The sequence below is a fragment of the Delphinus delphis genome, chromosome 11 (genome assembly GCF_949987515.2).
Source record: "Delphinus delphis chromosome 11, mDelDel1.2, whole genome shotgun sequence".
Classification (NCBI taxonomy): domain Eukaryota; kingdom Metazoa; phylum Chordata; class Mammalia; order Artiodactyla; family Delphinidae; genus Delphinus; species Delphinus delphis.
The window spans coordinates 101,846,505-101,872,837 of NC_082693.1; the positions used below are offsets into that span (position 1 = coordinate 101,846,505).

Below are 26,333 nucleotides of genomic sequence, written 5' to 3' on the forward strand. Positions count from 1 at the left end.
GGAAATCCCTCTGGTGCCCGCAGCCCCTGGCTGAGCAGTGAAGGGCTAACCCAGGAGGAGGGGCTCAGGGCTCCAGCTGTGAGGGGGAGGGGTGTGCTTTGCCCTAGGCACTCAACAACACAGCCTTTGTGAAAGGGGCAAACTCAGGTGCCAAACCACAGGGTGTCGGGATGATGGAGCCGCATGAGAAATCTGGACCAGGCCTGGCCTCGAGGCTGCATCCAGTCCAGGTGGAGGCTGAGCTCGGGGTCCACAGCACACGAGGGCACAGGGCGTGCAGACCTGCCACCCTGAAGGGACATCACTCTGGCCTCCGTGTGCCCTGTGCACCGCCCTCCACTGGCCCAGGCCCCTCCCTGGCCGGGGGTGTGCGTGCTGCAGGTGTCGCCAAGGGAGGCTAGCCTCTTCCAAGGGACACCCTCTTCATGAGCCCACACACCCAGCCTCCACAGCCACCACCTCACCCCTCGACAGACCTGCCCCAAGTGACCCACTGGGGTGGACCCACCTCTCAGACCCTCCAATTTCTCCTCCCAGCATCAGGCTCCTCCAGCCAGCACTTCCTCCAGAAGGAAGCTTGACCCCCTCCCCTTCCCCTTTCCTAACCCGGCCTCAGCCACCGTGTCCTGGCCCCCAGCTGTCCCAGCGTGGCCATCCTGCCTCTGCTCTGGAGGGTCACTCCTTCTATCTCAGATGAAGGCCACTGTCCTGAACACCCACAGGCCCCTGAGGCCATGGGGTCCCCCACCCCACAACCACACCCCCAGTGCTGCTGCTCAGAGGGGCGTCAAGGGCTGCGCTCTGGACCCCACCCCACAACCACACACCCAGGGCTGCTGCCCAGAGGGGCCTCAGGGGCTGCGCTCTGGAGCCATATTATGGGGTTCAAACCCCAGGTCTGTCTCCTCCTACCTGGCTTATGTGGGCTCTTTACAAACTTACACTGTGCCTCAGTTTCCCGGGTGTGACCTGGGGGGTAATAACAGCACCAACCCAAGTGGGCTGCCGCGAGGTGTAAGTGAATCCGTGTGCAGAAATCCTTCGGTTGTCCTCTCAGTGGAGGAGGAACTCAGGGTGACGCCATGATGTCGCCATGTCTCTGCTTTTGCTGTTCCCCCTGGGAAACTCCTGCCCACCCGTCAGAAGCCTGAGACACCCATCCTGACCTGGCCCTGCAGGACTGTCACTCCTCCGCTGTGGTCTGCGGTCTTCACTGGTGAGCAAGATCTGAACACAGGATTTGAGGCGCTAGGTGGGTCTCAGCCCAGTGAACCGGCAAGGGGGTGACACACAGCAGAGGAAGCCGAAAGTACATGTGCCCCTACAGCTGGCCCCTCAGCCTCACGCACACAGTGGTCTGTCCTCCCCCAGCCAGGGCGCTGACGGGCACCGGGCTGCAGGCGGCCCAGGCCTCTCCTCGCACGTCCACAGGAGTGGGAAGCAATGGGAAGGAGCCTCGGCCACTGGGTCCCCTGAGGCTCCCCCTCCTCGGGTTCCTTTCTTCTAAGCAGTAGCTGCCCCACACACCCGGAAAAGGTAAACAGGAGGCGCCCACTGGGGAAGGGCAGGGTCCTCAGGCCAGGCCAGGGCTGTCAGGGTCCCCCTCCGGTCTTGGCACCCCCGGGAGGAAGGCCCTGGGGTGCCGGCTAGACCTCCCTGTCGCTAGCGTCAGGCAAACACAGATTGAACAACTTCTTAAAGCTGAAGGCAAAGCAGTGCACAGCACCCAGGGCTGTGGAGGCCCCTGGCAGCCTGTGGGCTCGGGAAGGGGACCCAGAGGCAGACACGGAGAAACCCACGATTCAGGCTAAGGCTCGAGTCCAAGGCAGGGACACCCTGAGATGGGGGTGGGGGGAGTCTTAGCACCTTGTGGAGGGCACTACGGACCCCCAACGCGGGGGTGGGGTAACCTACACCCGGCGGCCAGGGTGGGGGCCGCGTCGCCCCGGGGCCAGGCCAGGAGGCAGCGAGGGTGGCTGTCCCGCCTCGGGCGCCGCCCCTCCCCCGCCCCGCAGCTGGCTGCAGGGGACCGGCCTCTGCTGCGTTCTGGAGGCGAAAATGCAAATCTGCAATTAGCCGGGAGCGCGAAACAAATCAGAGAAAACTAAACAGGCGAGACGCCGGCAAATCCGAGCCTCCGCCGTTTTCAAAACAAGTGCGAGGGAGGGGCGCGAATGGGGCCGGGGGGAGCGTCGGGGCCCCCGGGCCAGGGCGAGAGGGAGCCCCGCGGTCCTACCGCGCCCGCCTGGGGCCCCGGGTCTGAGTTCAGCCCGGGAGGTGGGGCGGTCCCCAGACGGGGAGGGCCGGCCTGGCCTCGTAACCCCAGGCGACCAGGTGGCGGCGCGGCCCCGGGGGACGACCCCTCGGAAGCCCCGCCCGCACCCCGCGGCCCCGGGGGGAACAAGTGGGCCTCTGAGGAGCCTCCCAGGGGACCCAGGGCGCACGGTCGGCGGGAGCCTGACCTCCGGTCGCCGTGACGGCGGCGGCCACGTGGGCCCAGGGACCCGTCCCCAAGGAGCCTCGCGGGGCGTCAGGCTGTCCTCTGGCCGGGAAGGGCGCGGTGGCCAGGCCCCCCCGCTCCGCGGTCGGCCAGTGATCCGCCGAGGCCCCAGCCGCAGCCGGCATGGCTCCCAACCCCCCTCCTGCCAGACTCACCGGGCAAAGGCCGAGCTCCCCGCACAGCCACCTAGGAGCAGGCGCGGGTGGGGCCGGGCTCTAGGGACAGCCTGACGTCTAGCCTGAGCCTTGCGTCAGCGCTGGGAGAGCCTCCCACAGGACCCCTCCCAGGTGTATAGGGTGTCACCTCCCCACCAGCCCGGCCCACAGCCCGGTTCCTCCGTCAACTGGCAGAGGCCGTGGGCCAGAGCCCATCCCCGCCGGGGCTGCGGAGGCTGATCAGCCTCCCCCTGCAGCCTGGGCTCTGGGCCCCAGCATGAAAATCACCCCTGCCTGGTGGCCCAAGACCCCGGGCCAAGGGGGAGTGGGCGCAGAGAAACCAACCCCAGGGCTTTCTCTGCCACCTGCCTTTGGGGTCTCCGGGCCTGCTCCCCCGACCCCATGGGCCTCCCCCCAGCCAAGTCCATAGCCTCCCACTCCTTCCTGCCCTGTGCTCCCAGGCCGCCTCTCAGCCCCTCCGTCTGATACCCGAGGTCACCGTGACCAGTGTCTCTGCGTCCAGCCCTCACCCTCAGGCGTCGCAGGGGCTCACCCGGCAAAGCCCTAGGGTGTGTGCTGCAGCCGCAGCCGCCCACGCCCCCGTGACTGCAGACCCTGCAGTGTGGGCGCTGACCCAGACTGGGATCTCCATGCTGTCGGCAGTCGGTCCCAGTCACTGCCTCACCATGCGGTGCCTAACCTCGTGGAGAGACGGCTTAGGACGACTTGGTTTCAATCGATTACTGTCCTTCAAGAATACCTGCCTGGGCGCTGCCAGCAGCCTCCTGGGCCTCCCAGACCCTCAGGACACAAGGTGGGATTCAGTAGGTTCTGGTGCCCAGACGCCCCACCATGATGCAAGACCCACCTCTCCTCCTGGCCGCCCCCCTGAGTCCCAGCCACCATTGTGTCCCACCTAGACTCGGTTTGGGCCCCGTTTCTGATTCCCCCCCAGGCTCGTCCATGTCCCTCCTCTGCAGAGCAGTCCTTCCCGTCAGAACACCCTGCAGCTTAACGCCTCCATCGACTTCCCCATGCTCGTGGGGACCCCCCGAATGGGCCCGCTGACCTGCCCCATCTGCTCAGCCCGAAGCCCCCAAGCGCTTCCTGTGTGCCACATGACAGTGCTGTGTGCTGGGGACAGAGGGACAGGTCTCTACCCTCCAGGGTCCGGGAGCCCCCGTGGAGCTCCCAGCAACTTGTCGGCCCTGGCACACAGCGGCCACAGTCAACACCCGGTGAACAGATGAACGGGGCTGGCACTCAGGCAAGTGTGGACATCCTCCAGAGACCACCTCTCCAGTGGACAGCCTGTCAGGGTCAGGCTGAGAGGGACAGGAAGACGGGGTGAGATACTGGGAGAAGCCAGATGTGGGCTGGGGCCGGCTGAGAGAGGGTGGGCACTGCAGGGCATCGGGAGCACAGATGAGGCCAACGGGAGCGCCCAGCCGCCCAAGCATCGGAGGGGCTCCTGGATGAGGAGCTGCGCCCCCGTTCCGCAGTCCCAGCCGGGAGACTGGGGACATCGGGCTCCACGCAGGCAGGAGCCACTGGTTCTGAGGTCTGCCCCCACCTGCCAGCACCCACCGCTGAGCTGCCCGCACTCACCTCCCCTTTCCAGGCTCACCTCCCACAGCTGGCTGGATGCTGCCCGCCCGGAGCCCCCTTCCTTTCCCAGGCCGTGCGCAAGAGGCAGGAGGGGGACATGGGGGCGGACGGGTGAGGGCCCGAGCGAGCAAGGAGCCGGCCAGACCTGTAATCTCCCAGTCAGTCTGTCAGCGCCTCAGCGGTCACCCGGAGCCCCCTCCTCCATCACAGCCGAACCCCACAATTAGCCTGCGGCGCTGTGCCCAGCTGGCATGCCAGCCACCACTCACACACACGTGAGCACACATGTGCAGGCACACACGTCTGCCCCAGACCCGAGCACCTGGGCTGGGTGAGCCTCGGGCAGCCCCAGCACTGCGTCCGCCCAGCACACCCAGAAGGGCCGAGGGGCCTGGAGGAGCTGGGCAGGCCTGGAGCTGGCCTCGAGGGACCCGTGTGGGAAAGGTGGGCCAGGGCCATCTGCGTGGGGGGACGGCTCCAGGCTACTGGCCCGGTCTCTGTCCAGGTGGGGTCGGGCCCTGGTGAGGTGCAGGGTGCTTGCGGGGCTGGGTAGGGTCTGGAGTCCAGGCTCAGGGTGGGGCGGTGGTCCGGGTTAGGGTTAGGCTTTGGAAGGGCAGAGGGACCGGGAGTTTCCAGCGAGGAAATACCCCAGCTCAGGGGAAGGCAGAGTGGTGAATGGGACAATGGTGCAGGGGTCAGGGGGCAGTGAGGTGGCCGGGACTGCATGGGGGGAGGCGGGCACCCGGCCTCCCTGGGACCACACACCCAGGAAGTAGCCCACAGGTCCCTGGGGCCAGGCCCAGCACCCACCCCCTCAGCGGCTCACTCAGTTCAGCAAGGAGCTGTCACACACAGGGGTAGGGCCAGGGGCCACCTGCAGGAAGCGTGGCTGGGTCTCCTGCCCCTCACGTCCCCCGGCCCGTCTGGGGGAGCAACTCCAAGGCTGAGAGAGAGCAGGTGGGCTGCGCTGGGGCCTCTCCTTCCCACCACCTGCTCTCAGCCCCGCCAACTCACCCAGCTCTGGTCCTACCACTGGGTGCAAGTGGGACAGCGGCCACCTTCCCTGGGGAGGGCAGCAGCCGCGCCACGGCAGTGTCCTGGGCCCTGGCCCTCCTCCAAAGTAGGCCCCCCCGCTCTGAGGATGCCCTGGGCTGGGGCTGGGGGCTAGAAGCCACATTCAGGCCCAGAGCCCACACCTCCCATGGCCGGGTCCACACCCCCTGGCCACCCCAATCCTGCCGCTCGTGCCACAGGCCCCCTTGTACCCCAAGACAGACCCATGCTCCCTAACCTATCAGGGCTGTCCCTAGACCCCTTCAGCACCCCTCCCTCCAGCACTCAAGGACCCAGGTGGGCACCAAGCCAGTCACCCTCTTCCCACTGTCACCCATGCTGCACGTCTGGCTGTGGCCGAGGAGCCCTGGAGCCGCCTCAGCCTTCAGCCACCAGCTTGGCGCCAGGCAGGGTGCCTGGAGGGGAGCTGACGGCGCCCCCCAGAGAAGTCCAAATCAGCGCAGGGCCCATGGCCTGCACAGGTGGCATGCTGGCTCAGGGGGCCCAGATCGGAGCAGAAGGCCAGCAGCCGGAAGTGTCCCTGCCTCGGGAGCAGACGTCCCTGCCCTGACTCTGTTCATACAGGTGGCCTTCTGCAAGGCTGACATCAAACCTTTTCCCTTTCTTGCTCTTCCTGAGGACGGGGTCCAGCGGGGGCTGCGTCACAGAGATCTGAGCTCGAGATCTGAGCTCGACACGGTGCCCCTCCTCCCAGAACCCCCCATGGGAACTGCCGGCCAACTGCACCGAGGGCTCTGGTCTCCACATCCGGAAGGGACGAGTGCAGGGCAGGGGTGACGCCAGCACTGGGGTCAGAATCCAGGCTGCACCCACAGGCCGCGCTTTTGCTCCCACGGTCCCCAGGCCAGGACTCACCTGGCACCAGGATGGAGAACTGCCAGGTTTCAGAAATCACGTGATCTTAGGGGCTGAGGACGGGGGCACCAAGCTGAGCCCTCTTCCCAGATGCCCCATCCCCAGCCCAGGAGAGCACCTCCTCTGCCTAGCGCACAGGGGAACCAGGCACTCGGGTGGGCCAGTGGCCAGCCCACAGGGTGGAAAGCTGCCAGCCACGGTGGGAGCAGTGCTGGGGGAGACACTCTCCGTGTGAAGGGGGCGCTGAGCTGCAGATGAGGGACCAAAGGGTGACAAAGGGTGGGAAATAGGACCCCAGCTCCAGGGGGGGCCAGCCCTGGGCTCCTCCCTGTGACTGGAGGGGCAGACCGACAGGTGTGCCCCTGGCCACCCCGGGCTCCGTCTGGGGTTCTGGGTCCAGTCACTGTCACAGGTTCGTGAATACCACAGGGGTAGGCACTGGGGGCAGGACAGCAGAGGCCCTGCCCCGCCCTTCAGAAGCCCCGCCGGATGGGAGGGAAGGGCTGGGAGCAGCTGTGCCCCGGTCTGGCTCGGGGGGGGGGGGGGAGCCCAGGAAAGGGCAGGATTCTTGCCTGGTCAGCAGAGGGAACGAGGTCCTCAAAGCCTCAGGGGCAGAGGGAAGCAGGAGCCCATCAGAGGATGTGAAATCACAGAAGGGAAAACCATGAAGGGACCACATGTGGCCTGGAGAGAAAAAGGGAAGCAACAGTGCTTCCCCAGCCCCCATGCACCCCAGTGCCCCCCACCAATTACAGGCCACCAACCACCGATCCAGCCTGTAATTTGAGACCAAAGACATGTAGAGGCCCCATCCACCCCACCCCACCCCAAACACACATAGCCATTAGCCTCAGGGGGAGGGACTCTGCCCAGCCCCCACTGCCAACTAGGGACTGGCCCCCAGTGAACCCGTATCCAGCTCAGCTGGGAGACCAGCCTGGGTTGAGTTCTGGCAGGTCTGATCGCTCACCTCCTCCCCTGACTGCTTTCCCGACACCCTGGTCCAGGGCAGGCTCTGGGCCCAAGAGGCTCTTCAGCAGGGAAGAAAAGCTTATTCCCCCCACCCGGGAAGCCAAGGCAGGAGGCTGGTGTCTGTTGCTGCAGCAGAAAGGACTGAGGCCTGACGGGAGTAAGAAGGACACAGAAGGAGGACCAGAGGACCTGGCGCCTCAGCGCGGATCTGCCCAGACTGGAGAAGGGGCCATGTGGGAGAGCACTGAAGCCACAGCCTGTCCCCACCAGTTCACTCCCCTGGTCCCAGGGCTTCACCAGCTCCGGCCCCCAGGAAGCGGGTTCAAGGCAGGGAACAGGAGGTTCCCAGAATGGCCCAGGTCCTGAGACGGCTCAAGTGCCCGCAACCAAGCTGTCCTGGGGGAGACGGGCACATGCCATATGGATCCCTCCCCAGGCTGCCGGCCCACCCCAGTGCCTTCCAGTCCAATCTCTTCTGCTCCACTCACCTGGGCTGAGGCCAGGCCCCTGGGTTTACTGCACGCTGCCCCAGCTGCCAGCTCTGCCTCACAGCGTGGTCCCTACAGGGGCCACTGGGTGGGTGGCCGCACACATGCCTACACGGACCTTGGGCGCCCAAGCGGCAGAGGCAGCATCCCAGTCGGCTCCTTGCATCTCTGGCCTTGGGCTCCTCACCTGTGGGACCCCTCCCCTACGGGATCCTTCACCTGTGGGGTGGGGACGTGGGGGTGGGAGCTGGGCTGTCCGAGGGGCTTGGAGGGAAGTGGTGCATCCGTCAGCTGCTGGTTAGGGAGTCAGTCAAGAGGCAGGAGAATGGCCAGAGATTCGGCCCGAGGGAGACCCCAGTGCCCCACCACGCTAAGCAGCCTGAGTCACGGCCCTACCTGCCCCGCCACCCCAGGGAAGCGCCACACAGGTGTAAGTAACCAGCCCAAGGTGTGTCCCTGAACCCAGAGCTGGAGGGCAGCCACACAGGACACCCTGGGTCCCGAGAAAGGAGTCTAGGACTCCTCCGGCCCCACGGCCTCCCCCAGGGGCCCTGGGCCCACGCCAGGCTCACTGGGCGGGGCCTGCTGGGGCCGATCTTGGGCGTTCTCCATCTCAAGGGTGACGCATCCCCTCCCACCCCACCCCTGACCGGTCTGAGCAGCCATGGGAGGTGGTGGAGCTGCCCAGACTTGCCCGTCCCTCCCTTCTGGGGCTCTCAACCCACGGCCCCGGAAGTGGATCTCTCTCCCACGGCTGTAGCCTCCCCCAGCTCTAGCCTCCCCGCCCCCCTTGGGTGACTGGACACGGCTGGATAATCCAAAATAATTCCTTCTTGGCAGGCGGCCGGCGGGGGAGGGGGGACTTGCATTCCAAACCCTTGTTTTTCTCTGTAACTTCCCTCCCCTCCTGGGGCAAGGAGCCCCTGGCCAGACCTCAAGCCTCCCCCTACCCGGCAGACGGAGGTGGGCCCCCTATAGGTACGGCGGGAAAAGGTGACAGGCCCAGATCTGCCGAGACCACCTGCTCGTCCTCAGTCTTCTCTGGGGATCCCTAAAAGCTGACACGCCATAAAAAAACACCCAACAGGCTCAGCCAGGCCGATGCTGACCCTACCCTCCCAGGACCCTCACCTCAGAGCAGAAGAACGCCTCCCCCACACACACCCCCCGGCAGCTGTCCAGCTCTCAGACTCTCCCCTCTGTGCCCGGGGAACATCCCGAACGGGGTCAGGCTGAGAGCTCCCACCCCTGGGGGCCGTGCTCTCCCATCTCCACGGGGCCCCGCCAGGGAGTGTGTGTGGCACACAGGGGCTGCAGTTAGACATGACAGGGGCTCCCCAGGGCAGGCACGGAGAGCCCTCCGAGCTCCAGAACACTCCACTGGCTTCGGGGGTCAAGCCTCACCCCTAGTCTTGACCCCCACCACAGGCCCAGGGCACGGATAGAGCCCTTCCTTTCTTTTCCAAGTTGCTAGGAAGAGGAGGCCAGTGAAGTGGCAGGAAGCTCCGAGGCTCTTGGGCTCAGGGACCCCCCTCATACCCGCCAAGCACTGAGCACAGATGGGGGGGACGGGCCCATCTAGGAGGGCTTCCTCCGGGAGGCTGCACGCAGAGGGGCAGGGTCCTGGCAGTGAGTAGAGACTTCCTGTACTCACTTCCTGGGTCCCAGAGTGTCCACCCAAACACCGCACCAACAAACACTGGGAACTGTGGGTGCTGGCTCTGTGGCGAAGCAGGCCCAGGGCCACCAGGACTTGCCAGGTGCTGGTGCTGCTGCCAAGCCACCCCTAGTCCCAAGCGGGAGCCCTGCACCCGCCTTCCAGCCTGGCCAGGTGCAGACCAGGGGCTCCCAGGGTGGTCCTGGCTTATGCCCGCCTCACAAGTCCCCAAGGGGTTTGGGGGCTGCCAAGGGCTGACCGCGAGCCCAGCTTCCTGGGGAAAGCCGGGGCTCGGCCACCCCAGGAACCAAGGCTGGGTGGGTGCGGGCCTGGAGCTCTTGTACAACAGGGCCGATCCCCGCCCTGTGCACGGATCTCGGTGGCTGGAGGGGCAGCGGGCATGACTAGGGAGGGAGGATCGGGAACGAGAAGCGGTCCGAGCGGCTCCGGAGGGACGCGGGCGGCGGAAGAGGGCGCGGCGCCCAGCTAGGGACCTTCTGCTGGGCCAGGCCCGCTGCCCTCGGCGCCGCGGGCCTCGCCCGCCACCTGGAAGAGCGCGAGGTGGGAGCGGCCCGGCCCCGGCCGGCCGGACGCACGGACGGCGGCCGCAGCCCGAGTTTTCCTCCGCCGGGCGGCAGTCGCCCGAGTCCCCGCGTCCCGATCGCCGCAGGCCAGGACGGAGCGGCGCTGACGGCGAAGCCCCCCACTGGCGCGGCCGCCCCGCGGGCCCCGTACCCCATTCCCGTACCTGCTTGTCTGCCGCCGAGGCTCGATGGCGCCCGTGCCGCGATCGGCGCTGCGCTGAGGCCAGCGCGGCTGCCATGGAGACGGGCCTTTGTGTGGCCGCGGAGGGGCCGGAGCGCGCGGGAGCAGCGGCCCCGCCCCCGGCGGGGGAAAGGGGGAGGAGAGGGAGAGGGAGACGGGGAGGAGAGGGAGAGGGAGAGGAGAGAGCGGGGGTGGGGAGGGAGAGAAGGGGGGCCCGCCTGGCGGAGCGCTCCCCGCGCGCCCCCCGCGCGCCCCCCCGCGTCCCCGGCGCCTGGCGGCCGCAGTGGGCGGGTGCGCCGCGTCGCCGGGGAGGTTCGGCCCGGTTCGCGTCCAGGTTCGCGCCAGAGGAGCCCAAGTCTGGGCTCTAGGGGAGAACGCCTGCAAGACCGAGGTCCCCGGCACCCCGACCCTCCGACTGGGGAACATGCCGGCCACACTCCTACCCTTTGGGCGGTTGGGGGCTGCTGCGCCTTGTCCCTCAACTTCCAAGGGGAAGAGGACGCCTGCCCTGGGTCCCCTCGCAACCCGTCCTTGGCCTCCAGCGCCCTCCTTCCCCCGCCTCCCTTCCACCTCCCTCCACCCACACCCAGGACCCGTCAACCCCTGCTGAAGTGCTTGGAGGTGGGTGGTGAGACCGAGCCTCTCCCTGGGGCATCCACCTCTGGACTAGAGCTTGCCCCACTTCTGGGCGCTGCAGCCCCCATCAACCCTGGTCCTGATGCCCCTGGCCACTCCCACCACAACTTGAGCAGAGTTGGGGACCCCTGTGGGGCCAGCTCTCCTGTGTGTCCTGCTCCCCTCAGGACAGTCTGCAGTCACAAGCCCCGCTGTGCTGAGCAGCAGCTGGGGACCCAGGGAGGACGTGGGGCCATTCCCCAGCCCTAACCTGTACTCCCACACTGGGACCCCCCTTCCTTGGGCACCTGCCCTCCACCCAGACGTTCCGTTCCCGGCAGATAGCCCACTTGTTCCTGCCCACCCCACCCAACCCGGGCCTGGGACCTGCCCCGGATGCTCAGGAACGCCCAGCTCAGATGAAGCCACTGGAGAGGGTCAACTCACTAGTTCTTTCTGCTACCCCCCTACCCCCAACCAGCCAGGCCACACCTTCACCCCTTTAGCCCTGAACCCGTCCACAGTAAGGCCCACCCAACGCCCCACCAAGAGGACCCTAAAGTTACCAGGCTCTGATAGGGATGCCAACTTTTTATCAAAAAAGGAAGTTAAAAGGCAAGTATCGTGTCACAGAAGGACATTTTAATACCAAAGATGTGGGAAGTCCACCATCGCAGACTAAAACGGAGTCTTTAAATAGAGTGCAGGAAGCTTGGGGGTGAAGACTGTCCTTCCTGTCCCTGGATCAGCCCACTGCCCTCCCACCCCCATCCCGGCCACCACACCAGGCCCACACACGATCCCCAAAAGCAGGCGGCTTCACATACTGGCCGCCGACCACAGCGCCCTCTTGGACCACTGGTTCCTGTCCGTCCAGGCCTCCTGTCCACGGGGCTCTAGTAGGTGGTGGGTCTGCCTCTTTTGATCTTCCTGCCCCTTCCTCCCTCCTCACTGCCTGTCCCCAGCCTGGTGGGGGGACAGAGGCTCAGCCCAGCCGGAGCTGACCTGATCCTGAGAGGGAACCCGGGGTCTTATGGGGGAGACGATGGAGTTGGCAGGACTCCACCCCCAGCCCGCACCCTCAGGCCCCTGTCTGGGCAGGGGGGTCAGGCTGTGAGGAGGAGGCCCCCCCCGACAGCCGCAGGCACTCCAGGGGAGGGACCTCCTCCCACCTGTACCCTTCAGCTTTGGATTCCACCCTGGGCAGTGTTGCCCACTCTGCCAGGCGTCCCTCCCCCGACATCCCACTGCACCAGTGTTCCTGAGGACAAGCCGCTGTGAGGGGCTGCTGTGTGGACTCAAGCAGTCCTCGAGGGAGCATGCAAGGATTCGGGGGAATCAGGTTGTGCCTTCCTGGGTCGATGGAGGCAAAAGTCCCTGAGGGCTTTGCGGAGGCCCCCTTGCAGCCGCTCCCCTGCAGCCCTCCATCACCCGCGGTCACCCTCAGAAAGCCAAGGGAAGGGACCGTGCAATGTGCCGGGGCACACCCCTCACGGCCAGACAGCAGGGCAGACTTTCCAAAGTGGCACTGGGGCCACAAAGTCCTTCCTCACTTGAGGGCCTCCAGCTCGCCTCTCCCTCTGCTGCCTCGATTCTGTCCTCTGACTGCGGTCGCACACCAGGCCGAGCTCAGCTGTCTGCAGGCTGCGGACGCGCCGAGCTGTCCTAGGCAGTGGTCAGGGCCGGACAAGACGACGCTGGCAGCTCTGAGGCCAGCGCCTCTGTCATCTGGCAGCTCCACCGAACTCCGCTTGGGAGGAGTGGCTGCGTCACTGCTCCATCCCAGGACACGGACTGTGGGGAATCAGGAGAGAAGGGAAAGCCCCCCGCTCGGCCTGCCTCCCGCACCCCATCGCTCAGCCAGGACTCAGCTCAGGTTGCCTCCAAGGCCCATGCGGGCATCTACGAGGCCTTGTGCCTCAGGTGAGGCATCTGGGGTTGGGTTCGGTGGGACTTACCCAAAGGCCTGCAGCTCTGGGTCCGCGCCTCCCCCCCTGCCCTGCCCCCCACCAGCTGCCACTGTGCGCTGAGCTGTGATGGTGCCTTTGACAGCACGTGACTGCTTGGCCCAGTGCTCCAAGGTGTCATATGGGGGCGTGGATCCCTTCTGAGGGGCTTTCACTCCTTGCCGAGGAGCATGGTGCCCCAAGGCCGCGGGCCTGGTCAGGCTAGAGTCCAAGCCCCTCACTGCCTGTGGGGCTGCATGGACACGGGGGTGACTCGAGGGCCTGCCAGCCGACGAGCAGCAGCGCAGGGCAGAGTGAATGGAGAAGGTGCCCAGTGGGGTGTCCCTGGAGTGGAACAAAGACAATGCCCTGGACCCGCCTGGCAGCCACGCGGGTCCTGGCGGCATCCCAGCGAACCACAGGGCACAGCTCTTCTCCGGGCAAAGCGGCTTCTCCCCTCCCAAGTGATGACCGCAGGCGAGGTTCCCCCCTCAGCCCCCAGGCAAGACAGGCGGGGGGCGGGCTGTGTGAGGAGAGGGGTCTGCCTGTCAGCCGCCTCCTTCCGTCCTGAGCTGGGCAGCCTGGTGGGTCTAAAGGACGCATCAGATGCAACGCTTGGGCCTGCAGGGCTTGGGCAGATGGGCTCCTGGAGGGGTGTGTGGCCTTGGCCCAGATCAGATCAGCAGGGCTCACAGCCTGCCCCCCACCCCTGCCTAAGACCCTGGAGAGGACAGGTGGGGCCCAGGGGGAGGGGAGGCTCTGCAGCACGTGATCCGCCAACAGTCAGGGGCCAGGCTGTAGTTCCAAATGCCACCTTGTCTGCTGGGATGATGGTGGTGCCAGGTGGGGGACCAGGGGCAACCGGAAGCTTGGGTGGGGGATCTCATGCTTGACTGGGGGGAGGGAATCTCGGCCAGACCCAGGCCCCGAGGGGCAGCCAGGCCCCGGGCCATGGGCCCCATCCTAGGGAGGGCACAGGACGACCTGCAGGTCCTTGGGCAGGGAGCCGACGACTGTCTCGATGTACAGCCGCGCCCGCTTCAGCGTCGCCTCCTTCACGGGGAGCTGGTGGCCCTGTGCCCGAACCTGCAGGGGCAGCGGTGGTCAGGGGCAGGCGACCTTCACATCTGGCTGGCCGAGGTGGGGCAGGGCTGGGAGGCATCTCACCAGCCTCTCCCGAAGTTTCAGGACCAGATCCACGACCTCCACCTCGGACTTGTCCTGCATCCAGATCTCGAGGTTCTGCGGGGACAAGATGGGACCTTCCATCGCCGAGGCTCTCGCCCAGCTCTGGGCCTGTGTCCGCCCCCCCTGCACTCTCCTCCGGCCCCTGTGTGGGGCTCGCACCCCTCTGTGCTCTCCCGCAGCCGATCGCCCCCCTCACCGCCTCACAGATGGCCTCGAGGTGCAGGGCCTCCAGCTTCTGGGCCATCTCTTTGTGCCGCTGTCGGTACCAGCCATCAAAATGGGGGGACTTGAAAAACCGCCTGTGGGGGGCAAGGGGCAGCAGGTGTGGGCTGACGCTGTGTGTTGAGGGATGGGCACGGCCACCAGCAGCAGGGGCCCCAGGACCCTACCTACTGTCCACCCACCTGTAGAGGCCCAGCCAGTCGCCCTTGAGGAGGCAGGTGAGCTGGGGCCCCGAGCGCTCCAGGCTACGCAGGAAGTCGTCCTGGCGGAAGGGGTGGATCTGGGGAGGGGTCTGAGACAGAGGCTGGGTGAGCCTGGGTGCTGGCGGCAGGCACGGCCTCGCAGGTCCCGCACCTTGGCTGGTCAGGACCTTCCCCAGGGCACTTGGCAGACGGGCCCCTTGTGTGTCCCCCAGCCCCCACCCTGCAGGGACAGATCCCAGGGTGACCCTTCCCAGAGAAGAGGGCCTCGAACCCCTCCCCCATCCGTGTGGCCCGCATTTCTCTTCCCTGTGAGGGCCACCTGCGGGTGTGGGGATGGGCTGGCCCCAGGGGCTCCTGCACACCCACGAGACACCCCCCCCCAAAGGATCGGCATAGGGCCAATCCTCCCAGCCCCTCCCTGGACCACACCTTCCAGGGCGTGATGCTCTTCTGCAGGGGCATGAGGCTGGCCATGTAGTGCTCCTGGGGGGGAAGGGGAGTGAGTCTGAGTCTGGGCCACAGCCTGCTGCCTGCCCCTCCAGCCCGGTGCCCTCCTCCCCGCCGGCCAGGCCCCACCAGAGGGATGATGAAGCTCTGCGTGAGCTCCAGGAGGTGCTGCCTCAGCACTGCAGTCTGCACGTCCGACGGCCGCTTCCTCTGCAGGCCCTGGGGGGCGGGGCGAGGGCTGAGCCACAGCAGGCCGGCTGCGCCCCCTTCACACACCAAGCCCAGCTTCCCCGCCCCGGAGCACCCCCCAGCGGTACCTTAAGCAGTCGTCTGAGCAGGGCCTTGTCTCGGTGGAGGTAGGTCGTGTACGCGGTGTAGAGGCCTGGGGAGGAGGGCAGAATGGCAGCGCGCTCCCCGGGGGCGGGGCACCCCCTTCAGCTGTGCCAGCACATCTGCCCGGCCCACCCCGCCCCAAGGCGTGTCTCTGGGTCCCGGGAGGAGAGGAGGGGCACAGACCTGGCTTGGTGTCCAGGGTCTTCAGCCTTGAGGGCTTTTTCAGTTTGATCTGCTTGGGAAGGTCCCCTACGAGACACGCCCCATGGCCGGGCCTCAGGGTCTTGCTTCTGCCTCCGCAGGCGCAGACCCGGAGAGGCCCCGCGTTCCCAGGACCCTTGGGTGGAGGCCGGGGACCTCACCTGGCATCTTGGGCTCCCCGATGCGGAGAACGTGGGGCCAGTGCTGGAGCGTTTTGATAAAGAAAGGGTTTGTGACTCCCAGGACCACGCTTGGTCTAGAGAGAGAGAGAGAGAGAGGGAGGGAGGGAGGAGAGGCAGACGCAGGCGGAGGGCGCAGGGCGCAGGGCGGGCAGGGCGGCACTTACGGGGCCTGAGTGCGCGTCGTGAACTCCTTGAACTCGCTATCGTGGACGGTGAAGTAGGGGCGGTAGTCGCAGCAGAACTTGAGGGGCTGCAGGCAGCTGTGGGGAGGGACCCGCAGGGACAGTCAGTTCGCAGGGCTGGTCCGGGGCCCCCGGCCCCTCGCGTTGCCGCCCGACCCACCTGGTCAAGGCCAGCACCATCTCCGAGGACACTGCGGGCGAGGGCGCCAGGACCAGCAGGGGCTCCCCAAGAAGCATGAGCTCCCACAGCAGCTGCACGTGGGCCAGCACGGGCCGGAAGCACCTGGGCCGGCGGGGGCGTTGGGGAGGCCGGCGGGAGGCTCCCCAGCCCTTGCCCACCTGCCCCGACCCAGGCCCAGGCAGGCCCTGTCTGGGTGAAGGCTGGGCCTCACTCCAGAGGAAGGTGGCCGTGAGGCCTTGTGAAGATGCCTGGCCTCGCGCCCCCGCCATGCCTGAAACCAACAGCCCTGGCTCCCGCTGGGCCCAGCACAGGGCCAGAGGGTCTCCAAAGGTGGGGTCCTCTGCTGGCCCCCCAGAGAGGGCCCCTCTGGCAGCATCTCTCACCACAGCTGCTCCCTTCCCTGCTCCTGCCTGCCAGGACCTGACTTCCTGCCCACGGTGCCCACTTCCTCTGGGGGCAGACATCGGGGTACCGGGCTCCTCTTCTGCAGACTCTCCCTCTCAGAACGGGCGGGGGGTTAACTCCTGATGTCCCCCAGCGCCCCCACCCCAATGGGCTGAGCCCCGTGGGATCACTCATCACCTACCGGGGCAGCAGGTGGTGGCCTGCCAGGCTCACCTGAACAGGTCCAGCTCATGGACACTGGTGAGGACGACCGGGGCTGGCAGCAGGTTCTGAGAGGAAGGGGGGTGGGGTCAGGCCGGGGGGAGGATGACGCCTCACAAGCCCCGAGCAGCACAGGTCATCCCGGGAGAGTCCCGGGGGCCGCAGTCCCTACCCACGTGCCTCCCGGCGCCCCACAGCCCTGCACGGAGACGCAGGCCCTGTGTCTGGGGTCTGGCCACCCCCCAGTAGGTGAGGTGGGGAGGCCCAGGCAGGTGGGAGGGTTGAGGGTTGAGGCCGGTATGGGGCCGTCAGCCTGGGAGCAGGGCGCCCACCTTGTGGCTGCACTGCTTTGGAGGACCGGATTCAGGCTTGTCTGCGCTGGATGGGATGTGCACCTATGGGTGAAGGAAGCAGCTGCCAGTGGGGCCGGGTGGCGTGTCGACGCGCACTGGGGCCGTCCCACCCCAGCCAGGCAGCCCTCACCTGGAGGACGACTCCCATGACAGGCAGGTTCAAGGTCTGCCCCGGCACAGGGGCCGGCCACTGGTCAATCTCATTGCAGACTGTGAACACAGGTGGCCAGCGTCAGAAGCCTGTCCTGGAGGAAGCTGCCCGCCGGAGCCACCAGGAGCTACAGCTGGGATGATGACGAGGCAGCTCTGGCAGCGCCTGCCGGCCACTCACCCGCTTCCAGGCAGGGCGCCAGCTTGTCGAAGTACTCGGGGGCAACCAGGCTCAGCAGCGCCTGGAACAGCCGGACGAAGGGCAGGCGGGACACCAGCACCAGAGACTGCAGGGCCCAGGGCTGGTGAGATGTCGCCCCAGCCCCTTGGGACCCTGCAGGGACCCCTGAGGCCCAGCTCATCCAGGGTCGCCCAGGGCAGGGTGTCCCACCGACTTCCCAGGAATGGCCTGACCTGGGACTCCAGGCTATTAGAAAACCCCAGGCCTTCAGAGGGAAATGCACGTGGGCCAGGATCGTGGGATGGTCTCCCCGGGGCTCAAGCAGCCTTTGCTTTTGGTGTCTGAATTCAAGACTGAAGTCGTCCTAATCTTGAAAGTGTGACGAGGGCCCCCCTCCTCCCTCAGCGAGGAGCAGGGAGGCCTGGGCTAGAGCCGGGGCTGGGCGAGGGAGGGGCAGCGGAGCCTGTTCTCCAGAGGCCGCCCCCGCCCCCAAGTGGCACGGTGGCCCCCGCCCAGGGCCAAGTGGCTAGGGCTGCCGAGGGGTGGGTGCTCCTGGAGGCTCAGGACCCCCACCCCCCAGACCATCAGCCTCTCCCGATGGCTGCTGGCCCCCAACTCTCAGTGGGGCTACCCCAGAGCAACCAGCTGCTCACCTTCTGGAAGTAGCCCCTCTTCACAGAGCTGTCCTTCACCTGCCTGAAGTACACGTAGCCAAAGTAGTGTGCGGGCTCCCTCTGGAAGGAGGGGTATCGGCCAGGCCACGCCCACTGCTCACCTCCCACCCGCCCCCTCGGACCCCCACGCAGGCTGCTGCGTGCTCTCCCCAGACCGGGATCTGCCTGGGAGTCACGGCCCCGGAAGGCAGGCAACCGCTCTCCAGGGACATCTCCGCAGACACAGTGGTGAGCGGTTCAGGGGCCCAACAGCACCGGCCTCTGCACACCGAGCCACGCCCTGGCGCACACGTGGAGCACAGGAAAAGCCCCAAGGACCCTGGCAAGTCCTCAGAAGCGCTGGCCCACCCCCAGTCGAGGCTGGGGTGCCGGGCCTGGCCTGCGGCAGTTGGAGACCCTGCTGGCTGGGGCTGGCCAGGCGCCTTGAAGGGCCGCTCACACCCGCCTGACCCTGGCCTGCAGGGGCAGGGGAGGAGCGCTGGAGAGGCAGCCCGGCTCACCTGCAGAGACACGGGGGCCCCACTGTCACAGTGCCTGTCATCCGTGTGCCAGGGGCGCCTCTGCCCTCCACACTGACGAATGCGGAAGCAGAACTGAGTATCCCCGAGGCAGCCTGGGGAAGAGGTGGTCCCCTCACGCTGTGTCCGGGTTGGGCTGGAGCCTCTCCTGCCAGCGTGTGGGGCGGGGGGCCAGGGAGGGGGCGAAGCCCCTGCCGGGCTGCAAATGCCTCAGAAAAGCCCAGCCCTCCAGTTCCGTGTCTCCCGACAGAGGTCCCCGTGTCTAGATTCCTGCACCTAAGGGTTTAAACTCAGCACACAGAGCAGCACAGCCACAGCCCCGCAGCGCGCGCACCGTGGGCAAGCGCGGCCGGGGGCTTGTGTGGCCCGGCGTAGCCTGCCCGGGGAGGAAAACCAGGCCGGCCCGGACACCTGAGCCCCGGAGAAGCCGAGGCCAGGACCCAGCTCCTGGTGACCCCTCTGCTGGGGTGAAGGAGACCAGACCCCACTGCCCAGAGACACCTCTTTCCGCGGGAACCGGGGAAACCGGCTGCCGCGGCGTGGGGCTCTGGCTGTCTCCCTGGAGCGGGACGGGGGACCGGTGCTTACAGGCTGTGCAGGCCTGGCCGCAGGGGCTCTTGGGCAGCCTCATCTCCCTCCTTCTTCTTCTCCCCACAGCCCCAGAGGGACGCCCAGACCGGGGCGGGGCGGGGTGGCCTACCTGAGTGGGAGTCGGGGAAGGACAGGTAGCAGATGCCGCTCTTCTGAAACACAGGAAAGCCAGTGAGGGCCTGCTCCCCGGGTGAGGCCTGCTCCGGAGAGGGCTGGGACCCACCTCCTTGTCCGTGAGCTGGAAGTCGCTGGGGTACACCAGCTGCGGGGGACACAGAGTACTCAGTGACATGGGCTTGGCAGGCTCGGTGCTGGGCTGCAGGTGTGTCCCCCCACCCCAGCACTGTCAGACCCTCTGGCTGTCCCCCACCTCTGGCTCCCTGCTGACCCCTCCTCCTCTCTTCAGGGCCCCAGCGCCCTGCCCTGCCTCCCCAGGCCCCTCTCGGCCCGAGGCCACTCCTGGCCCCCATCCTTCCCTTTTCTCGGCCAGCGCACAACTGGGTGAGCTCCTGGACTCCCTTCTCACACCCCTCGCCCTCAAGGCCACTCGCCCAGACCGGGCCTCCCTGCCCCACGTCCCGACAGTCTGTCCCCAAAGCCTCCTCTCTCGCCTAGAGCGGATGCAGGGCCCTGCCTCCTGGCCCCCACCTCCTGTACCCTCTCAGCGCTCCGAACCCAACCCCACCCAGCCAGAGGGTCTTAGGCTCTGCGGCTCCTCTGGGCCTGCTCTCCCAGACGGCCTGGCCAGCCTCCCCATCCCGTCTTAACTCAGATGTTGCCTGACACTGGCACTCCTGCCTCTGAGCATCTTCACTCCAACCCCTGCTAGTCAGGGGTCCGGGAGCTTCTGGCCTGCTCCCCGCTTGGAATGTGACCCCTGGAGCACCCAGGCCCCTGGAGTGTATGGTGAGCGTGACCAGCTGGACAGGCTCTACCTGGGAGACAGGCCACACTCTAGGGGAGCCAGTAGCCCTGTACGCAGGCAAATGGCCAGAATGGATTTCTTTGCAGGAAAGGAAAAAGGCAGGGAACCTCCAGAGGCCTCACTCCCTGCAGGCCCCCAAGTGTCTCCTGGGGACCTGGTGCGCCTTGGGCATCACTGCTGCCCTGGCCCGTGCTCAGGTGCAGCAGGACGGCTCTCCCAGGAAGCGGCTATGCCGGGAGCCAGGAGCTGAGGGCCTGCATGCGCGGCCCCCTCCTTACTCTGTCGGCCAAACTCCCACGCGGAGGAGGACTTGGGTTCTGGCTGACATGAGGCTTCCTCTGGGGTGTGCCCTGAGCCCCCAGGTGGTAAGGTACTGTGCCCTGGGACTTGCACTGTTGTGATAATGTAGCTTCTGTCTTTGTTTGCTCTGGGCCTGCTGCTCTGGGCCTATTCCGTCTCCTCCGCTGCCACCAAGTGTCCTAAGGACAGGGACCGTGTCCCAGGTACTTCCCAGCCCCTGGCAGGGAGCAGACCCTCACCAGATACTGTACAGTCACACCTCGTTTATCACATTTGCTTTATTGTGCTTCACGGATGTTGCATTGTTTACAAAATAAAGGTTTGTAGCAACCCTACAGGTGCCACTTTTCCAGCAACACTTGCTCACTTTGCATCTCTGCGTCATATTCTCGTAATTTTCACATCTCAAACTTTTTCATTTTTATATTTGTTACAAGGTATCTACATTGTTTTTTAAGATATAATGGTGTTTCTTGCATACTTAATAGACTCCAGTCTAGCGTAACCATAACTTTTATATGCGCTGGGAAACCAGCAAATCTGTGTGACTTGCTTTTCTGCAGTGCTCTGGAACCGAACCTGCAACATCTCCAAGGTGTGCCTGTATTTGTGGAGTGCGTGAAAACATGTCTCCAAAGAATAATGGAACAGGTGGGGCATGTGGAAATCTCAAGACGTCAGCTAAGGAGGCACCAAGAAGGAAGGGCCAAGAGGACGGAGGGGAGCCAGCCAAACAGTATTTGTCTGTGGGGCGGACCCACAGGGGTACCTCGAGATGGCTCCAAGAGAGGAGGGGCCGCAGGACCACTCGGGCCCCTGCGCGTCCTTGCTGGGAAGGGCAGAGGAAAGGCGGGTGCCTGGCAGCTGGCAGGGCCACGATGGGCCCTCGGAGCTGAGGTCAGGGGTCTGAATCTGGTCTGGAGCTGAGGTCAGGGGTCTGAATCTGGTCTGCAGTCACAGGAGTTTTGTAGCATCTGAGCAGGCTCCACAGCCATGCCCAGGGCTCCAAGTTCACTGTTCACAAGCTGGGAGCAGAGATGGAGGGACGGCCCTGCCTGACTGAGGAGAGGAATGGAGCAGACCCTCAGAGAGGGGCAGAGGGCGAGGGTCTGCCGCACGATGAACCCTGTCCCCTGGAACCACAGGGGTCTTGTCCTTTCCACGGGAGCCAGTGTGCAGGGGCTGCAGCTCCTGTAACCAAGTCGCCCCTGAGGAAGACAGATGCAGCGAGCCTCGCCTTGCTGGAGAAGGTACGTCTAGGAAAGTGCTTCCTGAAGGGTGGTGTGGGTGCCCTAGGTTCCCAGAGGCCGAAGCTGCCTTTTTCACTCTCTTCTCACTGTGTGCAGTGTGGCTTCCAGAGGCTGTGACACAGGCCGTCAAGGGGAACTGACTGAAGCTGACGTGAAGATACAGCGGCCTTCTATTTGGCCTTTAAAAAGGGACGTAAAAGTGTCAAATAATGCCATTCTCCTCACTGAATTTGTTTCTGAAAATGGTTGTTTTTGTGGAAATATATATATTTTTAAAGTAAGTAAATAAATGTTTATTTATTTTCGGCTGCGTTGGGTCTTTGTTGCTGTGCGTGGGCTCTCTAGTTGCGGCAAGTGGGGGCTACTCTTCGTTGCAGTGCACAGGCTTCTCATTGCGGTGGCTTCTCTCGTTTACACATGGTATCCACTGTTTTTTAAAATGGATTAATAAGCATTTTTAATTTTTCTGTTTTAACTTCTAGTATAGGAAACCTCGATAGATACGACGCACATAAAAAGTCCCTTGGGGCCCTCAGTACTTTTGAAGACTAAAAGGGTCCTGAGACTGGGCAGTGCAGGAGCTGCAGCTGGGAGGATGTGGACACCTGGGGGAGGAGGGACCCTCTGGGCCCCGGGCCGCAGTTCACTGCATGGGCTTCTCGGGTCAGCGGGGATACCAAGAGGAGAGTTTCCAAGGGCTGAGGCAGCAGAGCCAGGCCCTTTGCTCAGCTGATGTGCACAGCCTTGCCCACTCTCCCCTCATGTCTGATCCCTGCCTCGCCTGCAGGCTCCAGTGCACCCACGTGGGTGGGACCCCCTCAACATACCTATGCGCTCTAGGGGGTCCTTACCCCTTACTCTCTGTGTCTCTCGCACAGAACGTGAACTCCTGGTGGGCAGGGCCCTGTCATCGCATGCAGCTCTGTGTCCATGTGTCCAGCACCAGTACCGTGGGGCCTGGCTGGTGGCAGTTGCCCAATACTTGATTTATTGAATGAGTGAATGGTTGGCTCCTTGCCTTTGCTTTCGCTGGCTTTTTTGGGGGAGGGGTTACCTGAAACAGCCCCCTCTCCCCTGCCCGGCTGCCTCCTTCTCATCCTCCAAGATATGGCCAAACCCCCATTCCTTCCTCTGAGCTATATCTGTCCACGGAGTCTCCGTGATCCATGAGCTCCTGGAAGGCAGTCCCTGGGTCTTCCATCATGTCCCAGTGCCAAGCACAGTGCCAGCCAGAGCCTCTGTGGTGCTCGGCCAGGCCAAGCCCGGAATAAGCGAGCGCAGGGCAGATGCTCCATGAGTGATTGTGGACGCAGCTGAAATGACCGCTGACCTTCCTCATGATTTCCAGGGGAGAGGAAGAAAGATAAGATGCAAACCTGATGAGCGTCGTGTGGTTGCACTGCCCGACTCCTGCACAGACTTGATGATTAGTAGGGGCCGTGGGTCCCCCCAGCACTCCCTCCCTGAGCTATACAGCCTCAGGAAAGCTCAGAAGCCCAAGCACATGGAGCCTTTAACTAACAAGTTCTTGCCTGAATGGTTAAGTCCTAGAAAATTATACATGAGAATGCCTTAAGAAAACAGTAGACTCTCTTGTGATTTTATTGGGAACAATTTGGGCACCAGCAGGAATGTGGGCTCTGTGACGTTAGGCAAATCACCTCACCTCTCTGTGCTCAGGTCCCTGCGTCAAGTTAATTTGGTGCACCACGTGGGAACAGGTGTGGTGGAATGCGGTCTCCACAGCGAGCTGGGCAGTGTCCGCCCTTGCTGTTTGTTAGGACTTGGGCTTCCCACAGCCTCATGGAGTTCAGCAAGGCCTTGGAAAACACCCTCTCCCCCTGACGCTGGCTTTCCAATGATGGCTGCTCAGCCTCATCTCAACCAACTGCAGTCACGGATGCGCCACCTCCTGGGTTCTCAGAAAGTTCCTTCTGACAGCATGCTGAAGCGTACCTCACAGCCTCCCCTGCCCTGGTCAGCTCCATGGTCTATGTCATGGCCTTCAGGGCCTGGAGAAGACCGTCCCCCCAGGCCTGCATTACTCCAGAAGGCCTTCCTCCCTGAGTCTGTCATGTTTTCATCTACACCCACGCGGGTGGGGGTAGGGAAGAGCCTTGCAGGTAGTGGGGACACCCCAGGCTGGGGGGGCTGGGGGCAGAGTCTGTGAACAGAAAGATGGCTCTTGGGTCTGGTTGTGACCCGCAAAGGGTCTGGATCAGACTCTAAGTGAACAAGGAGGTTTCCAAAGATTTAAGCAAGAGAGCCACAAATATTGGACTTGGGGATACAGTAGCAGTGGTAATGAATCTGACAGCCCTGCTGTAGGTGGAGCTGTCAGCCTTGTTCCCGGATGGGATGTGGGGTGGAGGGAGGGGAGGAGTCAAGGGTGACCCCTGGGATTTTGGCTGGAGTAAATGAGGGGAGAAGGTATCATAGTGTGGGAAAGGCGGGGGAGAGGAAGGGAGAAGAGACAGCTTTTTACTGGGCGAAAAATCAAGAGTACCACTTTGGGTATCCGAAGTGCAGGGCTCTTCGCTCCTCCACCCCAAAGGGAGGTCTTGGCAACTTAACTTTTTTTCTTCTGCTTGGGAGCGCACCTTTCAGGAAGTGACAGGTGCAGGGTTTCTGAGGAGGAAGAGGCCACCTGGGGGGTCTGTCTGCCCGAGGGTACCTCACCTGCGGAGGGATTCCCGCCGCCCCTCGGCGATGCCTGAGCCACACTAGCCGGCGGCGACAGAGCAGGACCCGCCCTCCCCGGCCTCCCCCCGGCCCGCTGCCCCCCTCACCTCCAGCGCCTGGCCCAGCTCCAGGTCGAAGGTGACCACACACACGCACTCCAGCCAGGCCGAGAAGCGTGCCCAGGGTGCCCCCGGAGCCCGCGCTCCGCAGGACGGCGCGCCGAGGCAGCCGCGAGCCCGGTGGGGCCCGGCGCCCGACCCCTGGTCCATGGCCCCTGCTACTGAGAACGGCCGCGCGTTGCCGGGGGAACGGCCCGAGGCGTTGCCGGGGGAACGGACTGGAGGCGGTGGCCCGGGCGCGCCCGGACGGCTCCGCGGAGCAGTCGAGCGGCCGTCTCAGACCAGAATGGCCCGGACTCGGCCTCGCACGCCCCTGGCGGCCGGAGGACCGCCGTGCGGTGGAGCGGCGCGGAACCCACCAAAGAGAAGGGACCGCGCGGGCCAGAGCGGCCCCAAGCCTGGAGGAGGGACTTCCAGCGGGGCGTGTGAGCCCGGGGGAAGACGGGTTAAGGCGGGGTCGCGGTTCCCGGGGACACCGTGAGGACAGGCGAAGTAGAGACTGGCGGGTCCCTTACCCGGCCAGCTTTCCTAACCGGATTTCGTTGTTACGAGCTCCTATTCTACCAACTATCACACACAGATTCCAGCGATTCTGGGAGTCCCTCGAGTTTTCTCCTTTGGGTCGCCTCCGGGTATGGGGTCCTGCAGAGAGCTGTCACGTCCGGGGTTCGTGTCTGACCACTGGGGCATCTTTGTTTCCAATGACTGGTCGTCAGTGCGTGCAGACCCGCCCGCGCCAGTCCCCTCCTCGCCTCTTGCGTCCAGCGCTCTTCCAGATATTTCCGGGCCCCCTCTTGGGCTGCCTTGCACACTGTCCCAGACCTGTCTGTCGAAACCAGACACAGCGTATAACACACATAATTCGAGCCACCTGTGCCGTTTTATTTTCTGCTGCGGCGGCGAAGTGTGGCTGGGGGGGCGGGCAAGCCCCCCTCCCTCTTTGACGTCGCATCTGCCTCCAGCATTCCTCTTGGCAGAGCCAGGCACCAGCCCTTGCTCCTCGAAATGTGGCCGCAGAGGCCCCCCCCCCCCCCGCAGCATCACACAGCCGATCATGGAGGGGCGACTTTGGCGCTGAGACAATAACTTAACTGACACGCTATATATATTTTACTTTTTTTTTTTTTTAAACTAAAGCTCCCTACTCCAAAGTTAGGCTAGGCTAGGCTAGGTTGGAGTAACAACCCTCAAGTCTTAAGCAGGTTTTTCACTGTGCATGGACTGGTGGGAGAGTCAGGTGGCTCTCCTTGACTTACCTCTGGAACACATGGCCTCCTAGGTCATTGGCAGTGGAAAAGGGTTTAATGGAGGCCTGCTAGCTATTAATTGCGTTGGCCGACAACTGATATCTACAGCACTTCTGCCTACAGTCCATAGGCCAAAATGAGTCAGAGAAGGCAATGCGATAAGGGAATAAGATAGAGAAACTGGTAGTTGCCACACTGCTGGCTTTGAAGACGGAGGAAGGGACCATGAACCAAGGAATGCAGGCAGCCTCCAGAAGCTAGAACAGGCAAGGAAACGATTCTCCCCTAGAGCCTCCAGAAGGAATGCAGTTCTGCTGACACCTTGATTTAAGCCCCGTAAGACTCATTTCAGATTTCTGACTTCCAGAACTGTAAGATAGTAAGTGTGCATTGTTTTAAGCCATTAAGTTTGTGGTAATTGTGCTAATACATACAATATGCAGCCTATTCTGTCTGGTTTCTTGCACTTAGCATAATTTTTTTTTTTTTTTTTTTTTTGCGGTACGCGGGCCTCTCACTGCTGCGGCCCCTCCCGTCGCGGAGCACAGGCTCCAGACGCGCAGGCTCAGCGGCCATGGCTCACGGGCCCAGCCGCTCCGCGGCACGTGGGATCTTCCCGGACCGGGGCACGAACCCGTGTCCCCTGCATCGGCAGGCGGACTCTCAACCACTGCGCCACCAGGGAAGACCATTAGCATAATATTTTTGAAGTTTATCCATGTTGTATATAGCAGTAGTTTGTTCCTTTATATGAATAGTAGTTCATTGTCTGGATACGTGACATTTTCTTTAACCTTTCACAGTGGAATTATTTAAAGAAACCTCAGTTGAAGCTGGAGCCAGGACAGGTCGTCAGGGTGTTCTGTCATGCCCACCGTGCATCCGCAATTACCAGAAACAGGAAGACAGGTGCCTCTACTCTCTCTCCAACAGGAGGAAGAAACCCCTCCGGCCCAAGGACAT

General features: G+C 64.2%; 2 protein-coding genes across 5 annotated transcripts in view; both read right to left on the reverse strand.

Annotated features, from left to right (window-relative positions):
• PLXNB2 (plexin B2) overlaps positions 1-10,157 on the reverse strand; it is a 30,112-nt gene extending 19,955 nt beyond the window's left edge. The window contains exon 1 of one of the 2 annotated variants that reach the window (XM_060025875.1): positions 10,058-10,157. The gene's annotated coding sequence lies outside the window, so the exon portion shown is untranslated. Of the gene's footprint in view, positions 1-2,655; positions 2,675-10,057 lie in introns of those variants that run through there. The other variant, XM_060025877.1, reaches the window with a different exon arrangement.
• A 1,164-nt stretch (positions 10,158-11,321) lies between these two features.
• On the reverse strand, positions 11,322-24,383 carry DENND6B (DENN domain containing 6B). Of its 3 annotated transcripts, none has more exons than XM_060025879.1 (20): positions 24,112-24,383; positions 19,071-19,109; positions 18,957-18,999; positions 18,239-18,351; positions 17,718-17,798; positions 17,065-17,170; positions 16,864-16,943; positions 16,713-16,775; positions 16,393-16,448; positions 15,754-15,876; positions 15,576-15,671; positions 15,391-15,485; positions 15,212-15,277; positions 15,013-15,077; positions 14,825-14,914; positions 14,678-14,731; positions 14,228-14,337; positions 14,020-14,122; positions 13,807-13,877; positions 11,322-13,721 (listed from the first exon to the last, which is right to left on the reverse strand). In XM_060025879.1, the coding sequence occupies exons 1-20, from the start codon at positions 24,271-24,273 to the stop codon at positions 13,691-13,693; spliced, it is 1,647 nt and encodes a 548-aa protein (XP_059881862.1). In that variant the 5' UTR covers positions 24,274-24,383; the 3' UTR covers positions 11,322-13,690. The 3 variants fall into 3 exon arrangements, with proteins under 3 accessions (XP_059881862.1, XP_059881861.1, XP_059881863.1); XM_060025878.1 differs by having other exon boundaries at positions 13,803-13,877; XM_060025880.1 differs by lacking the exon at positions 15,754-15,876 and having other exon boundaries at positions 13,803-13,877.
• Positions 24,384-26,333: the final 1,950 nt, after the last annotated feature.